The sequence below is a fragment of the Neopelma chrysocephalum genome, unplaced genomic scaffold (genome assembly GCF_003984885.1).
Source record: "Neopelma chrysocephalum unplaced genomic scaffold, ASM398488v2 Primary Assembly neopelma1_42, whole genome shotgun sequence".
NCBI lineage: Eukaryota > Metazoa > Chordata > Aves > Passeriformes > Pipridae > Neopelma > Neopelma chrysocephalum.
The window spans coordinates 7,318,718-7,337,768 of NW_020897700.1; the positions used below are offsets into that span (position 1 = coordinate 7,318,718).

Here is a 19,051-nt window from a genome sequence, read left to right on the forward strand (position 1 = left end):
TGTGACCAAGCTGAGGTAGATATTTTCACAGAATCACAGATTCTGTAAAGTTGGAAGGGACCACTGTGGGGTCATCTGCTCCAACCTCCCTGCTCAATAAGAATCATCCTAGGGCACAAGGCACAGATTGGGTCCAGATGGTTCTTGAATATCTCCAGTGAGGGAGACTCCACAACCTCTCTGGACAACCTGTTACAGTGCTCAATCACCTGCACAGTAAAGAAGTTCTTCCTCGAATTCGGATGGAACTTCCTGTGGCTTAGTTTCTGCCTGTTGCCTCTTGTCCTATTACTTGGCACCACTGAGAAGAGCCTGGATCCATCCTCTTGAAACCCTGTCTTCAGATACTTACAGACATTGATAAGGTCCCCTCTGAGTTGTCTCTTCTCAAGGCTGAACAAGCCCAGATCCCTCAGCCTTTCCTCATAAGTGAGATGTCTGGTCCCTTAATCAACTTTCTTGCCCTTTACTGGACCTGCTCCAGGAGCTCCATGTCTCACTTGTATTTAAGAGCCCTCACAAGGGCTGAGTAGAGGGGCAGGATCAACTCCCTCAACCTGCTTGCAAAGCTCTTCCTAGGGCACCCCAGGATACCATTGGACTTCTTGGCCACAAGGACACATGGACAGCTTGTTGTCCACCAGGACCCTTAGGTCCTTCTCCGCAGAGCTGCTTCCCATCAGGTCAGCCCCCAGCCTGTACTGGTGCATGGTGTTATTCTTCCCCAGGTTCAGGACCCTGCATTTGCCTTTGTTAAACTTCAGACAGTTCTTCTCTGCTCATCCCTCCAGCCTGTTGATCTCATTCTGAAGGGATGCACAGTACTCTGGGGTATTGGCTACTCATCCCAGCTTTGTGTTCAGAAAACTTGCTGAGGAGGTACCCTTTGTCCAAATCACTGATGGAAAAGCTAAACAATACTTGTTTTGATCCTTTGATACTGCTTCTGCTTTGTACCTCTTCTGACTTTTACACCCCTACTGAGAATCTCTAAATAAGTAGTCTAAGTAAATATAACTAAGTAATTTCTTATTCTAGAAGAAAAAGGCTGGATGTGTTTGTTCATTTGTTGTACTTGGTAGTTTGGCATAGGTTTTTAATTCCTTGCAGACTTAAAAGGAAGATTTTCAGGAGCTGTCTTGAAGATGAAAAGTTTAAGTACTGTTCTTTTCTCCCTTAAGTCTGACTAAAGGTATTTGTTACCTTTCTCCTCACTCTGCGTGCCACACTTTGTTAGTAAAGGAATATGTGGCTGAGGTTTATCTCCCAGAAGAAAGGGGAAATTACTCTCTCCCAGGGTCTATAAAAGCAAGTACCAGCCATCTGGAAGATAAGGCACAGGAAGGCATCAAGAAGAAGAAAGCTTGCAGCTACAGCAGGAGCTGAGATGGCCAAGAAGAGCAGAAAACAGATCAGGCTTAAGAAATGAGAAGAGGACCACAGGAGACCATCATAGTCCTTGAACTGACTGATATCAATCCTGGAAGAAAGGATATGCCTTGAAGTACAAGGCAGGGAGAAACTGGTTTATTTTTATTGTTCTCTGTCTGACATGATTTTCTTCATTGATTGAGCTCACTGTAAGAAGGTTGACTGATCTATTTTAAAGCTCTGACCAGGTCAACATCTTCCACACCAAATTTACAGGAAGCCAGCTTGTTAATAAAATATACCTAGAAATCCTGTAAAGAACTGGCACTGTACTATTCCAGATGTTGGAATTTATAAACAAAAAATCCCCGTGGACTTTCCTAAAATATGAATTCAAGTCTATCAGGAAATTACTATGATGCCAACAAATTCTACTATTGCCCATCGATGATTGCAACTGACACACACAATTTCAATAAAAGAGTTAGAAGGAGGTTTTTTATGTATTACCAAAATAGTTAACTTCTGCATCGTGAACTGCCCAGTTTTACTCCACATAAATGAAGGCTGTTAGTCTTGAGTGAAGAATTTTCAGATCTTAGGGGAAGCTCTTCTGCTGTTACTTTAAAAAATACATTAATGTGCTAAAGCGGACGTTTTTGTGCTCATACATGGAAAGAGCTAGAGTGGCTCTCTGAGGAACTCAAGCTGTCTTTCAAAAATGTTGAAGAAATCTTTTCACCTACAAAGCTAAATAGAGATCCTTATGAAACCAAAGTAAGAAAATCTGGGAGGTTTTAGCCGAGATGTGAAAGACACTTTTCCCGCACTCCCTACGCTTTTTTTTCAGCATTCAATTACTTGTAGAATATTTTACAAGGATATTGTTTAAAAAATGAGAGGATTATTCCCTAATAGAACAAAGTAAAGAAATGCAAAGTTACTGGTCAGACTGAAGCTAAGGCTTCCTTACCGCTCATTCCTCTTCACAATAAACTTCAAGTCAGGTTTTGTAACACAATATAAATACACAACATCTTTGACATACACTGATTGTACAGAACCTCTTCTTTTTGGCATCTTTTCAACATAGAAATACATTTTTTTTAATATTCATTGAGATAATTATACCACCTTTCTTTGGGTGCCTTCTTTATTTTTAGTTTCATAAGTAGTAGTGTTGACTTCTGGTTTGTTAAGTTTTGTTAAATAATGAAGTATGTTGGCACACTAAAAACCTGTTCCTAAAAAAAGATGAAGAACTGAGCAGGAAGGTTCAGAGGGAGAACTGGAAAAGTTTTTACTAAATATTTAAAAGGATACTATCTTTGGCTATCTATATATAACTTTTCAGCTTTCTTAAAAGCTTTTTTGTTTTTTTTGGTAAGATTTTCCCTAGCATTAAAACAGAGATAGAAAGGAGCATAAGAGAAAAGAAATGGCATTAAAAAAGCAAAGGAGCTCCAACAGCCAAGGTATTATATACATAACATTATGAGACTCAGATTATAATTATATAGTTTTGGAAATCTGTTTTGTTTTCACACAGTTAAAAGGTTCACATTTTTTACACTGGAGGTATTGAACTTAATTTTACAAATTGTGTTTGGTTTCTCAAAGTGAGCAGTTACAATATTTCTGAGTCATAACAAAAATCAATGGGTACAAATCCTTCAGATGAGATATCATAACAGAGCTTTTAAATGCTACCACACTGAAATTACTATAATACAAAATCCAATATTTTGACAGCAAGTATAGGTTTCAGCAATTTCTTTCATTGTACTGGACAGTTTAGTGCTACAGGTTAGGTAAGAACACTGAGTGATAAGATCTGAAGACCTATGTAGGTACTGAAATCAACATCATTTATGTATATATTTCTTTCCTATTAGCTAGTGCCATAGTCTCATGTCCTTTGACTACACTCAGTAATAAACAAACAGTTCAGTCTTAAGCAATAGAAAAATAAATGCTTTCTGAAAAATTCCACACCACTCTTTATGAAAGTAAAATCCCAAGAACAGGCAAGTAACTAAAACAAGATGGGGATGAGTAACAATACAATAATATAATTATGATTTATATTCAATATGCAGAGCCACTTATTTGCTTACTTACACTGCTTCAACTTGTCAGTGGAGTTAGCTAAGTCATTATTTTAGCCAATTTTTTCTAGACAAAAGCCCACTTCTAAGGATGCAATTGCATGGCAAATTCATGTGTATGCTAAATTACATCTCCATGTAAGGTAACTCTTCGTAAAATCTTCATTTAATACTGCTAAGATAAAAGGCACAAATCCAAACCCCATTTTATTTCTAATAAGCATTAAATTTAAAAGCAATGAATTTTCTAATTAACTAATCAAGAGGATATTGAAAAAATTTGGAGCTGTATGTCAGTAGTTGCTAAAGAGAAGAAAAATCCTTCAAGAGGTTGACCCCACTTGTGTGAGGTACAGTGTGGAAGTATCTGAAATCTTCTGTGATGTCAAAGGGCAGTCATACCTGACTATTTCTTTTTCTAGTTCCTCTGAAATAATTACTGCTGGAAGATTTTATTCTGTGCTCTATGAAAAATCCCATCGTGCAGGGGAAAAAAAAAGAAAGAAACAACAAGCAATAAATGAATTCTCCTTCTCATTATAACTTCTAGAGCCTGGTCAAACCAGAGCCAACATCTGTGCAAGTTTTATCATTCAGATAGCAAAAAAATAGATAATTCAGTTAAAATTTAAGTGGAGGTATATTAATTAGCTACAAGTATAATAGTATATCCTGTTACAGATTAACTAGATGATGTACATGTGCATCAGTACTTCTCATATCATTGTATACTGTAAAGGTATTGGCAAAAATTTAGGATACCTTAATTTTTTGCCTGCAGTGAAGTCACAGTGTTTATTTTAGGCTGTTCAGAAGAAATATCGGGGAAAAAAAAAAGTCATGTCTGTATTTGTCTGAAGAATTAAAGGAATAATGACTTAAGAATATTTTTTAAAGTTCTATGAATTCTTTATAGTCAGTTTGTCCTTGTTGTTTTATTTATATTGACAATTGCTTTTGTAATGAAGAACTAAATTGTACAAAGATAAGAATCCTGGGAAACCTTGAAATAAATTAAAATATTTTTGTGGTCATTCAAATGCCACAAATGTTAAATTTTGTCTTAAGTTCTCTATAAACTATTGCTACTAGCAATGAGGATAACATTAGAAAACTGAGAATTTTATCTGTTGACATCCATTTCAGGATCTTTAGGGAAAGAAAAAGAGTTTAGGCGCAGATAAAGTACATATTTCCTGCAACTTTTTTGATACAAATTAAAAGACAGATTTTACTTAAGGTAGAACAATGTCTTCATTCTTTCTCATCTAATATAACATTTCAATTGTAGGTTTTATCAGCAAGCTATTTTAAAATACACATCTAATATAAACAAACAAACAAACAAACATTGTTTCTGAGTCAATTATACTGTACAGGTGCTAAAAAATTATAGTTTATTACCTGTGTGAATCAGGGCAATAAAGAATAAACTACCTACTTCCTTAATTTCGTATAAAATTATCCTATATCTAAATCAGTTTTGTTTTCAGTAATGCAAGGGGAGAAAATATGCTATTGCCTCTAAGCTTTTGACACACTAAATTTTCAGGGCTATATCATTTTAATTGCTTGCTGCAACAATCCAGATAATCTGCTCTAAGAAAATTGTCTGAAACCTCAATTGTTGTTTTGTCATATTTTGAATTTGCTTGACACTCAGTGTAACCAGTTTAGGTTTAATTTGTATTTCTTACCATATTTTTACCTCAGCGTGGAAGGTGTAGAACCCTGCAGATGGTGTGGGTGCCCATCAAATTACAAAAGTATGTGCTAAGAAAGGGATTCTCCTGGCAGGCTGTGGATGTACACAGACACAGGCAGATAGTGTAGGTGTTGGACTGGAACAGTCTATTTTGGTCCAATAGCAAATTTCACAAGGTTTTTAAACCTTTTTAAGGAGGAAAGGATCTGCACTTCATGGGATCTTCACTCTCTTTTAATCCAGATGTTTTTCCCATATCCTGTTTCCTGGATTCAATTATCTGTTCCTCATAACGAGGAAAAGACAGATAGTAGAGAAGATGGATATTAAGATCCTTCACCCTGCTGCCATGCATATAGAAGTTCCACCTATTTGCCCTGCTTTTAGTTTCCAGTGCAAAATACATTTCTGATGCTATAGAAGAGTAAGAATTCTCCATACCATCAGTTACTTTTATAAACAAACCGCACTAATATTGGAATTAAAATAGCATGTATTCTAGTGAATTCCCCATGATACTTAATCCCATTTCTCTTTCTCCTCTCTGATCTGGGAACATTCAATTTGATTTTTGCTGTAGCACAATAAAGAAAATGAAGAACTGAAAGGGAGGGGGGGAAGAACTGTAGGCACCTGGGTCTTTGACAATGACACAATGGAATACACTCAAAATAATCAAACTGATAAGGTGGTAGTGTAGGATATTCATCTGTGTCTTCTAACCTTTTTTAAGGAACTTGGGGCAACAAAGAAGAGAGGAAAGGAGGGGAAAACAGGGAGAAAAAAGGCTTCTGTCAGAAATGTAAAAGATTTTGTGTTGTAAAGCAGTAAGGAGAGAAAAGACATGATGATGGAATAAAAACAAAAGGAAGAAAGGGAATAGCAAAATAGAGAATGGATAGAGGAAGGGAGAGTAAACACGTTTAACTATATATAAGTGATATTTTCTATAGTGCTATTTTCCATTGTTTTGGCAGATATCCTACCATTGCTGATTTTAGGAGAAAAACTGGGAAAACTGTTTTATGAACTCATGTCATTATCTTCGCTGTCTACTGTGGACTCTGTAGTTAAATATATTGGCTGAATGACCACCTGTACTGTTATTAGTCATAACAGAAAGAAAATGGATTATTTTGTCCTCTCGAGAATTTTTTTAACTTCTTTTTCATCCTATGAATAATTCTATGGACAAATCAGGGACAAAATCCAGTTACATAAAAGTGTGAATTTCAAAGAGATTCAGGAAAGCAATTTTGTGTTTGCAATGTTTTATACAGTATAGAAATCTTCTGTCAGTTATGTGATTGTACCTCCACTCTCCTGTTTTCTCCTACTTGTTTTCTCAAAATATATATTAGAACTTGAAAGGTAATATGCTGTATCCTCACATTTTCTAGCACCAATCCTGACAGATCTGTGAGATTTTGTACAGACATAAAACATAATTATATTTCACAAGCATTCCTCTCTGCCTTTTTCTGCTTTTTCCCTTTCATTTGTTTTAGTCTCTGAACTGTATTATTAGTTTTATTTATCTGAGCTCTTATATTACTGCAATAGTATCATTTTTGTCTTTCCATTTATTTCCAGTCTCTAATGCAAATACAGTTGAAGGGGGAAAAGCACTCTTGCACTGATTCTGCTGTGATGCAGTTTAGTAGCATGATCCTCTGACATCAGCAGTATTGTTATTCTAATCGGTTTCATACCGCTTACTGAACCTCAGTGTTCTGTAACATCTAGGCAACACCTTGTTAGAGAACAGGTTGTCCACAGACTTTTTTTTTCCTCCCAAATGAATCATAGAAATTAGAGATAGAAAAGATCAAATCAGAAGTGGTAATATAATTCCCTTCTGTAAAAGTGGATAAGTTATTCAGGCAAATCTATTTGATCTCTGAAATATTGTCATTATGGCAGAAGAGGCAAAGGGTATAGATGTCCTGACCTTGAAAACACACCTGCCCAGTGTACTGTAGAAAGAACAGTCCAGGCAGATACCAGAGCCAAAAACAGGGTCACAGAACTTGAGACATTCACCACTACGTCTGCCTGCCCTGCAAGACAGCAGGGTTTGTTGATTCACTTTAATGTCATTATAAGCCCTCATGATATTTTATGTTATGTCTTAGTTCACTCTTGGCTGGCTGACAAGAGTCCCTTTCATCTTTTATTTCTATGTTTTAAAACTATAAAACTGTATGACAGTGCCAGTTTAATACAATCTTGCTTCCAGGGTAAGTATGTATTAGCTAGATATTATTGTGATAAAATTTTAGACATTTCTGTTAAAGAACAGTAGTTTTGTTCAGTTTCCTGCTGATTCTAAAGTAAAATATCTTGGACATGAACCTTCTATGTAGAATCTCCAAGCAAAATATTTCCTGCCACTGCATAATGTAACAGAAAGATGAATGTATCCTGAGGTGCACTGAAGCTCTGAGAGCTATTTAAAGTACTTTTTAAAATGACATTTTTTAGAAGTCATTAAAAAAGACCCAGACCCTGACTGCCTCTAGATTTTTTAAGTTCAGGTTCACAAAATATCTTCAGTCAACTCCTGTCTGCTCCTATGTTAGGTGCCTAAGTGGAAAATGGTAGACCAGGCCTTTTCTTTAGTGCTGCTTTCCTCAGGTGCTTTGTATTTCATATCACATAAATTCATCCAGCAGATAGTGCTATCCTTATTGGCATACCGAGGAACACCTCAGTCTTGCCAGTACTGAGATGTTCAATATCCCATGCACCCACTAAATCCACTGCCTAGTACAAACTAAGTACTCCTATCAAGTGAGAGGTCCAATACAAGAGACATTTTCAAAGCAGCCCTGGCATGTCATACAAATTGCCACAGGCAAGGTACATCCCCAAGTCTGTAGCACTCATCCAGCATATGGATTCAATTCCCTTCTCTGTCTGACAGCAAACTTGCATCATTTTACTCTCTTGACTGAACCACCAAGAATAGCACCGACAACTATTTTTAGACTGTAAGAAGGAGAACAATAGCTGTCTCACTCACATGTGTGTCATGGGACTGTAGGAAAAGATGGTGGGTGATAAAGTCACAACATACAGAAAACTGTATGTTGTTTGGCATCCCTGCAAAACTACTTAATCACATCTGCATACTGTTTGGTTACAGTCAACTCGGACCTGATACCCAACCATTCCTTTATTCTGAATACTATATAGTTTGTCTCTGCCATTTTCTGCCAATTACTCATTCATGCATCTGATTTTCTTGGCCAGAAGGTGGCATAGGCATTTCAAGTTTAATTGTTGCTGCAGCTTCACTGGAAGATTCTGTGTGATAATTAGTCTAAATACAGTATAATATTTTGTTTTCTGAGTGCATCAGTAATCTTTAATTTATGCTGTGCTGATTACGTAAAATTTTCTTCAACTTTCAGCACAGTGAAATAAAGCATTACAATATGGATTATTCTGATATTATGCCCTTTAACAAATCTATTCTTCAATATCTCTCAAATATACTGTTATGCAGTTCTCCAGCTGTTCAGCCTTATATGATCCATTTCCCTGAATTTCTATTAACTGCAGTTAAAAGTTGAGGTTACTTAGGTTCATTTCAGTATCTTAACTTGTCTATGACATTAAGGATTTCTACCTTAGTAAGATTGTAAATGAGTTTAAACTGCAAATATTTAATACTCTCCTCAGTGCTAACAAGTTGTCTACCTGACATCATTAAAGCTGTAGGCAGTTGCCATGTCTGTAATTACACTGCTGGTTTCATTAGTGACCCAACGAGGTGATAGAAGGTCTGAAAAAACCTATAATGTGACAGAAGCGTGCACTTGAATGGGGTTTTACAAAAACAACAAAGTAATACAAGGTCTTTTATCAGCTTAAAAGGAAAGAGAAAGGTTTTCCTACATATGCTTAAAGCTAAAAGGTTGAATGTGGGCTTTAAGCCCTTCCCATTTCTCTGCATCACCATCTGCTGCATAAGGTTACATTTGCTAATGAGAAGCAAAACCCACAGGCCCATCACGCTATTCAAATTTAATGCACACGTGGACTTCTTGATTGAGGACAGGTTTATAAATAGTGCCTTCAGTTTAAAAATAGACTTTTTCAGATCTAGGGGAGTTGATATTATTATCTGTAAAGTGAATGAAGCTCCCAGGAGTAACTGGAGCTTATGTAATATTTATTCCCATATTTTTGCTCAGCTGTTTTGTGCCATTTTGATGCTGAGCTGCAAGGACTGTCAGCTTCTTAGACATTTCAAATCTTTCTCCAGTGAAGCTGGGACTGTCTGCACACTTGCTTGTCTAAGTAACCTTACTTGACTTTGAAATTTTGCCTAAGAAACAGTGGTCCATGACCCCACTTACAGGTGTTTTAATTTAACAATTTTTGTTGAACATGATCTCTGTGGAATCCCAAACTGTGCTGCCGGGTACAGCAACTTTCCAATATTAATTTAATGCTAGAAAAATTATGGAGTGGTCTTTTTCTTGAAACATTATGACTGGTTAATGTCCCAGGGAGAAGGAACACTGAGTAGTCTTAAGCTCTGTCTCTGGATATATGAACAAGGAGATTTTATTGAATTTGTATTAGATACTCACAAAAACAGCCTTCACTCCTTGATTTTGTAGTTTTTTATGATGTTTTACAAGTGAAATATTGGTGCTAATGGAACAACAGTCAGGACAAAAATGTTCGTGGTATATGAAACAAATTTAGCTTTAATATCTGTAATTAAGATACTATTTTATGCATGAAAACAATAATGAGACAAGCAGAGGCTCAACAAAATGCCTTTCTAAGGAAGAAGTTCTTAGTGGGAAAATGAAATATATTGCATTGAATATTATGCTTGGGCTTCTCATTTTGCTGTCTTCATTAACTAGCCCATTGCCTTATTTCATGTGATGTCTTAAATTCTAGCCTTTCTAAGAAAGAAGTTCTTAGTGGGAAAATGAAATATATTGCATTGAATATTATGCTTGGGTTTCTCATTTTGCTGTCTTCATTAACTAGCCCATTGCCTTATTTCATGTGATGTCTTAAATTCTAGAATCAAAAACTTATTTCACTCCTACCATTCAGTTGTGAAGGGAAGGTACTAGTTTACTAAACCAGGTGTTTTGCCAGCTATGCTGCCACTTTTGCTATACGGAAATGTGTCAGTATGATGCTGTACTCAGTTATAATTGAGAGGTACCTCATTTAAAGTTTCTGATGCTACAGGCTGTCAGTAGCATCTAATCATAATCTTGTCTTCAACTTCAGCATAAACTCTCAGATTAACGTTCTGAGCAAGGGCTGGATTAGTGAGAAAGATTTCATAATGCCAATAAAATCTGTAAGCTATCCTTGAAGTAAATCAATAGAAGTATTAGAGTGATCAGAAGCCAGTGCTTTAAAATGTAAATAAACATTTTTGTACCATTAAATATATAAAAAGTGTGGATATAACAACCTTGGCAAGTATGATATTTAAATACAGCACGTCTAGATAACATGATCTAAATTTATAAGGAAGTATCCTGTTAATTAAGGCTTGTTATGAAGCAATTGGAAGTGATTGTTAGCATATCTGGAAATATCTTACAAATGATAAAAAGAGAGTAGGTAAGAATGACATGGACCTGCTAGTTAGAAATTAAGTTTGATCTTGTAATTGGTCCAACACTGCTACTTTTTACACTATCCCCTTTACTTAAAGATATACTACACAAGTAAACATTACATGTCTGAGTCAATGGCCACTCAAACAAAATCCTTGTATGTGACTTCAATGACTGCTACATGTACTGTTTAGTCTTACCTAAAAGCTAAAGCAACTTCAGTTAGCATAAAGACTGTAAATCCATCTTACCTAAAATTACTGCAACCTGAAGCACTACTGCACAAACAGGAAACATGATGGTGTGTTTTTCAAAATGTAGCAACATGATAAAAACATGATGCTTCATGGAAAGCATTTGTTGTAAGAAGGCAATGCATTATTTGCACAGGAAAGAATTTGAAATAGGTGAACAGAAGTAGTGACATAGCAACCAATATTAAAAGGTACAAAAATATCTGGGGGAAAAAAGAGGAGAAATAGTAGCCTTACCAATATTTCCAGCAATATGAGTTCTTCTCTAAAATTCACTCAGATTTCCTGAGTACAAAAAAATTCTAACTGGAATCCCTAGTGCTTTAAAACATTGCTATTTTATTCCATTGATAAGCTGTTTCCCTTTTTTACAATATTTTTTTCCCCAGGCTAAAAGTTTTGGAAGAATTAAAGTACTTCACAGTCTCAACACTTGAGGAAAGAGTTCCATAGACCACATCTCCCTCAGTTCTCCTAAAACTACCAAAAGAATTAGTAATTTTCGATCTGCTGGCAAACTGTTCAGCCCTTCAGTTTAAGCCTATGAGAGTCACTCAGTACCATCTAGACTATTTTTTCCATTACTATTCTGCGCTTATTTAAGTTGCTAGAAATTTCTGGAAACTCTCTAATTCCAATTCAGGGCACACTCAGCACTAAATCTAGGGAAAAACAACCCACATATTAATTTGTATGTTCTGCAAATACAAGTTGCTATTGATACTACTACATCATGTAGTTCTTATTTGAGGCTCTTATATTTATTCTGATATCTTGACAATCCCATAAGCATTTTTTCTTATAATTTGTCAGGGCCACAGTTTTTACACTCAGTCTATGTTGTATTGTGCTCTTGGAAAAGTCAAATTATCTAGGAAAATGCTTTTTGTTTTCTGTTGCTTTAGTGCAACTTCATATTCAGCAGGTAGGTCTGATGTTGCTATGTGTTTGCTGAGCAGAAGGGCATCTTTTTCAGTAAAATATTTAATGGAACATTGCTTTAGATAGCATCTAAAAGCATGACTTGCTAAACCTGGTTACCAGTAGATTATCTTTCTTCCCACATACATCCAGAGCACAACATTTGCTTAAATTTATTAAAGCTTATTCAGCCTATGTCGAAGTCAAGAAATTCAACCTCTGCCTTCTCAGTTCAGCTGACTAGCATTACAGCATAATAATATATTCTTTAGTTACACAAATCACATTTTTTCACAGTAATGTGATCTCTCTAAAGAGAATGAATACTTTTTCTTCAAGGGAGAATTATTCAAGATTTTCATTATGTGGCCCTTTAAAAGGGTTTAATATTGAGCTTCAGGCTTCATTTATAGCATTATGTACAAACCTAAATCTGGAGACGAAAATTAATTTTTTCCTATATATATATTTTTGTGGTACTCACCTCTATATGTTAGAGAGTCTCTTGACTCTGTAGAACTTGAAGTCAGTAACGATAAGGTTGAGTGCCTGCGGATCAGAATGAATGGGAAGGCCAACAAGGCTGACATCCTGGTGAAAGTCTATTACAGGCCACCCAACCAGGATGAAGAGGGTAATGAATTATTCTATAAGCAGACGGCAGATGTCTCCAAATCACCAGCCATTGTTCTTGTGGGCAACTTTAACCTGCCGGATGTCTGCTGGGAACTCAACACAGCAGAGAAGAGACAGTCTAGGAGATTCCTAGACCGTATAGAGGATAATTTCCTGCTCCAGCTGATAAATGAGCCTACCGGGGTGGGGACCCACTAGACCTGCCGTTCACAAACAGAGAGGGGCTGGTGGGAGATGTGGTGGTCGGAGGCTGTCTGGGGCACAGTGACCATGAAATAATAGAGTTTTCAATACTCAGGGATGCAAAGAGGGCCATCAATAAAACTTCTACCCTGGACTTCCGCAGGGCAGATTTCAGCCTACTCAGAAGACTAGTTCAGAGTGTACCCTGGGAAACAACCCTCGAAAAGAAAGGAGTCTGGGAGGGATGGACGTGCTTCAAGAAGGAGGTCTTGAAAGCACAGGAGCAGGCTGACCCAGTCTGCTGAAAGGCAAGCCGGCGGGGAAGATGGCCAGCCTGGCTGAACAGGGAGATTTTAAAGGAAATTAGGGGAAAAAAGAGAGCTTACCGACTATGGAAAAAAGGTCTGGCTACTCATGCAGAGTTTAGGAATATAGTTAGGTCATGTAGAGAGAAAATTAGAGAGACAGAGGCACAATTTGAACTCAATCTAGCCACTTCTGTTAGGGATAACCAGAAGTCCTTCTACAAATACATCAATAGCAAAAATAGGAGCAAGGAAAACCTCCATTCCTTGTTGGACATGGGGGGGGGAACATAGTCACCAAAGATGAGGAAAAGGCAGAGGTACTTAACACCTTCTTTGCCTCAGTTTTCAACAGTAAGACAGGTTGTCCCCAAGACAACTGGCTTCCAGAACTGGTAGACAGAGACAGGAAGCTGAATATCCCCCCTATAATCCAGGAGGAAACAGTTAGCAATCTGCTGAGCCACTTGGATCCTCACAAGTCTATGGGACCAGATGGGATCCATCCTAGGGTGATGAGGGAGCTGGCAGAAGAGCTTGCCAAGCTGCTCTCCATCATTTACCAACAGTCCTGGCTCACTGGTGAGGTCCCAGATGATTGGAAGCTGGCAAATGTCATGCTGATCCACGAAAAGAGCTGCAAGGAGGACCCGGGAAACTACAGGCCTGTCAGCCTGACCTCAGTGCCTGGCAAGGTTATGGAGCAGATCATCCTAAGTGCAATCACACAGCACCTACAGGATGGACAAGGGATCAGACCCAGCCAGCACGGGTTTAGGAAGGCCAGGCCCTGTCTGACCAACCTGATCTCCTTTTATGATCAGATGAACCACCTGGTGGACGAGGGGAAGGCTGTGGATGTTGTCTATCTGGACTTCAGCAAAGCCTTTGACACCATCTCCCACAGCATACTCCTGAAAAAGCTGGCAGCCCACTCTGTGTTGGGTTAGGAACTGGCTGGAAGGCCAGGCCCAGAGAGTGGTGGTGAACGATGCTGCATCCAGTTGGCAGCCGGTCACTAGTGGTGTCCTCCAGGGATCAGTGTTGGGTCCAGTTCTGTTCAATATCTTTACTAATGATCTGGATGAAAGGATCGAGTCTTACATTAGCAAATTTGCAGATGACACCAAGTTGGGGGGGAGTGTTGATCTGCTGGAAGGCAGGAGGGCTCTTCAGAGGGACCTGGACAGGCTGGAGACATAGTCTGATTCCAGTGGGATGAGGTTCAACAAGGTCAAGTGCTGAGTCCTGCACTTTGGCCACAACAACCTCCTGCAGCGCTACAGGCTGGGCACAGAGCGGCTGGAGAGCAGCCAGGCAGAAAGGGACCTGGGAGTTTGGATTGACAGGAAGCTGAACATGAGCCAGCAGTGTGCCCGGGTGGCCAAGAGGGCCAATGGCATCTTGGCCATCCTGACAGGAACAGTGTGGCCAGAAGAACCAGGGAAGTGATTCTTCCCCTGTACTCAGCGCTGGTGAGGCCACACCTGGAGTACTGTGTCCAGTTCTGGGCCCCTCAGTTCAGGAAGGATGTTGAGGTGCTGGAGCAGGTCCAGAGAAGAGCAACAAGGCTGGTGAAAGGACTTGAGCACAAGTCCTATGAGGAGAGGCTGAGGGAGCTGAGGTTGTTTAGCCTGGAGAAGAGGAGGCTCAGGGGAGACCTCATCACTCTCTACAACTACATGAAAGGAAGTTGTACCAGGTGGGTATTGGTCTCTTCTCCCAGGCAACCAGCAGTAGGACAAGAGGGCATGGTCTCAAGCTCTGACAGGGAAGGTTTAGGTTGGATACTAGGAAGAAATTTTTTACAGAGGGAGTAATCAGACATTGGAATGGGCTGCCCAGGGAGGTGGTGAATTCACCATCCCTAGAGGTTTTTAAGATGAGACTGGATGTGGCACTTAGTGGCATGGTCTAGTAACTATGGCGGTGTTGCATCAAGGGTTGGACTTAATGATCTCAGAGGTCTTTTCCAACCCAGCTGATTCTATGATACTACAATTCTACAATACCAAGCATTCTCCAAACATAAGGGTTTAATTTCACAATATGTCATTAAAATATAGGAATATATTTTCCACTGATTTTGGGTACCTAAAGCTAGGATCATATTTTTAAATAGCATATTATATAACATATGAAAGCTCAACATCATTTCAGATCCAACTTCGGAGTCTGAAACAATGAACCTCTAAACAAACAAAAAACATACAACAAAAATGTATCTGAACTCAAGTTCAAGATAAAAGTCCACTCTGCAAGCAGGTATCTGGTTTCCAAGCAGTTTCCAGCCCCATGCTTTGTTCATTCAGCTGACATGCTAACCATGAACTGGCAGCTTGGGATTTGGTTTCTAAACTCATGATTTTTTTTTTTTTTTTTTTAAGACAGGCTTCCAAGATATCCTGCTAGCCTCCAATTTTCATATGACACAGCTTGTGTTTCCAAGACTTTCAGTTTGTCACTCTATAGCAGCCAACTGAGAAAACCTGGAACAACTATGGTGTATGAGTTTATGGAACCTTGAGATTTGGCTGATTCAAAGACAGAGTGTCTACTCTTCCTAGACTCAGTTTCCAAAGTTAAACTATTCAGAGAAAAGTATACCATATACTGCCTTTCAACAAAGGGAAAAAATCTCCCACTTTTAACTTTTTCCTTATCATTTGGCTCCAGTGGGTAAAAAATGAGAATATTAACAATATTAATAGATCAGACCAGTTGGATATTAGAAAAAGGTTCTTCACCCAGAGGGTGATTGGGCACTGGAACAAGCTCTGCAGGGAAGTGGTCACAGCACCAAGCCTGGCAGAGTTCAAGAGGCGTCTGGATGATACTCTCAGGCACATGGTGTGACTCATGGGGATGGTCCTGTGCAGAGCGAAGAGTTGGACTCGATGATCCTTATGGGTCCCTTCCACTTAAGCATATTCTGTGATTTAAATAAGTATTGGGATTTTATATGTCAACATTTTATCAATTTTGCAATATTCTTGACAGGGGAAAAAACCCACTGACAGCAAATTTTCATTTACTTTCCAATCCTTGATTCATAAGAAAAACCAGAGCTCTAAGTTCCAAACGGTGTCTTATTCTTGTATCACTTGCCACTAAATCAAGGGTAAATTCTGAAAACAATGTTTTTTTCCCCATATAATCTTCTGCTGAAAGGAGCTCTGATGTTTTTGCTGAAATGATCTGGAATTCTGTCAAAGGCTTCAGGATAAGCATATTGCAGTCTGGCAGTGAATTCCCAGGCAAAAAAAGAAACAACTATAGACAGTATGATGAGAAAGTTGTTTGTAAATCCAGATACAAAATCGATGACAGCTAGTGTAGCAGTCTTTAAATTAAGGCCATTAGTATAAATATCAAATGTGGTACTTTTGCATGTATCAAGACTTAAACAGGACAGTGTAAGTAGCATCTTGAGACAGATATTTTCTGTTTTTCTCTGTCAGCGTTTGCAGACGTAATATTTCTAGCTGGCCATTTAAAGGCTAAGATTAGTGAGAGAAGATGTATTTTAAATTGTTTGAGGTAGAATGCCCTATTTTTCCATAGATAGTTTTATCTTTTCTTATAAACTCTTTTTATCTGTTTGTGTTTTGTCTGCTCAAGCACAAAATAGTTCACCAACCCCACTTTGGACTAATAATGAAATTTTACATCATCTAAAACTAACAATGTATTTTATTACAGGTTGCAACAGAAGCTCATATTTCATCTTCCTTGAATAATCTCAGAATTGCAAAATAGAATCTCAAACACACAAATGCCTATTTAGAATATGCATTTATATACCTACATACATGCATGTATATGCACATATTTATAACTTTCTGTAGAAATGGACATGAACAACTAGACCAACACATGTAATAGTTATTTTTAGAAAATGAATAAAAGTGACTTCAATGTATCTTGTGAGCTTCTTCTTAGAAACTAGAATGGTTGGGAGGTATTCAGTTTAAGCAACTAAAAAAAAAACAAACAATCTATACTCAAAAGATTAATTCAAAACCTGATGGATTCCATTGTTTTTGAAGAACAGAGAGGGGTTCTATCATCTGTCTTTGTTAAAAAATGAACCAAGAGAATATTTCATTGCTTAATTGTTCTGTTTGGAGGCAGAGAAGAATGGGGCATCAGTAGTGTCTAGGAACTGTCTAGGTCACTGCCCAGCATCACTATTTTACTGAAGAGCATGTCTCTCAGTTTAGAAAAGACAACTAAGTCTGTGTTCAACTAGACTCTTAGAAGTTAAGTTTAGATAAGTCCTAGCCAGCAGATTCAAAGACAGTTACTAAAAAAGTCATGTAGAAGTCGTAGAAGCTTGAAATATAAATGGGGGAAAAGAGATTTTCATTTCAGGACTGGAAAAGTTAAGGGGTAATGTACTGAAAGGGAATTAAATTAAATAAGGAAGGTAAATGTGAGTTTTGAAATTTATTAGTAATATTATTTCTGCTGATTTTTCAAGAGAGACTATTTAAAACCAAGGCCAGACCTAAAGTTATGGATATCGTAATTTGATATTAATTCTAAGTCTGTGATTGGAAGAATCCAAATAAATGACATGATAAATATACTAGGTCATGGTAATTAAGTTTAAAGACAGTTTTCTTTTAAAAGGTGCATCTTTAATTTAAGCTACCTTTTTAGACTCAAAATGAGTGTCTTATTTCTGATATAATGAATTATGATCCATAAAGTAGAAACTAATTACATTTAAAGTGTTCCACTTAAGGCTTCTCATAAATATAATGAGACTAGAAATGACAGAAAAAGATCAAAAGAAAAACTAATACTTGCCTTTTTATATTTATTTTACAGGAAATGTGTTTGTTGTAAGCCTGGCAGTTGCAGACTTGATTGTAGCTATCTACCCATATCCACTGGTCCTCACATCTGTGTTTCACAACGGATGGAAACTTGGATACCTACACTGCCAGATTAGTGGCTTCTTGATGGGCCTAAGTGTCATTGGATCAATCTTCAATATTACAGGCATCGCTATCAATCGGTACTGCTATATCTGCCACAGTCTCAAATATGACAAGCTATACAGCAACAAGAATTCATTGTGCTATGTTGTTCTTATATGGGTCCTAACATTTGTTGCTATTGTGCCCAACCTGTTTGTGGGATCGCTACAGTATGACCCCAGGATTTACTCGTGTACATTTGCACAATCTGTGAGCTCAGCATATACAATAGCAGTTGTGTTTTTCCATTTCCTGCTTCCCATAGCCATAGTTACTTTCTGTTACTTGAGAATATGGATCCTCGTTATTCAGGTAAGGCGAAGGGTTAAACCAGATAACAATCCTAGGCTGAAGCCACATGACTTCAGAAACTTTGTAACCATGTTTGTAGTATTTGTACTGTTTGCAGTCTGCTGGGCCCCTTTGAACTTTATAGGCCTTGCTGTGGCTGTCAACCCAAAAACTGTAATCCCTAGGATTCCAGAGTGGTTGTTTGTATCTAGTTATTATATGGCATATTTCAACAGTTGCCTTAATGCTATAGTATATGGACTCCTGAACCAGAACTTCAGAAGAGAATACAAGAGAATTATTGTCACTTTTTGTACAGCAAATGTTTTTTTCCAGGATAGTTCTAATGATGCAGGAGACAGAATGAGAAGTAAACCTTCTCCACTGATTACAAACAACAATCAAGTAAAGGTGGACTCTGTCTGAAAATGGGACTCTTACTGTCATTCAACAGCATCCAAATAAAGTCTCTGTTTTATTAGTTCTACTGTTAAATATTATAGTGAAATATATCTTCTACACTGAGAGCACTTTGATCAAATTCCTTTCATAGTATTTGGGAGCTTGATATAGAGCCTTGGTATACAGGTCCTATTATACAATGGTATATCTCTCATATAATGACATAATGATATCCTTGAGTGAATAACAAGTTATGCATGGATACTTGTTTTTTCCCT

At 37.7% G+C, this 19,051-nt stretch overlaps 1 protein-coding gene across 1 annotated transcript in view; it reads left to right on the top strand.

Moving 5' to 3' along the window:
• MTNR1A (melatonin receptor 1A) overlaps window positions 1-18,805 on the top strand; it is a 57,299-nt gene extending 38,494 nt beyond the window's left edge. The window contains exon 2 of the mRNA XM_027676545.1: window positions 17,929-18,805. Within this exon, the coding sequence (XP_027532346.1) occupies window positions 17,929-18,797 (869 nt within the window). The 3' untranslated portion in view covers window positions 18,798-18,805. The remainder of the gene's footprint in view (window positions 1-17,928) is intronic.
• The last annotated feature ends 246 nt before the right edge of the window (window positions 18,806-19,051 follow it).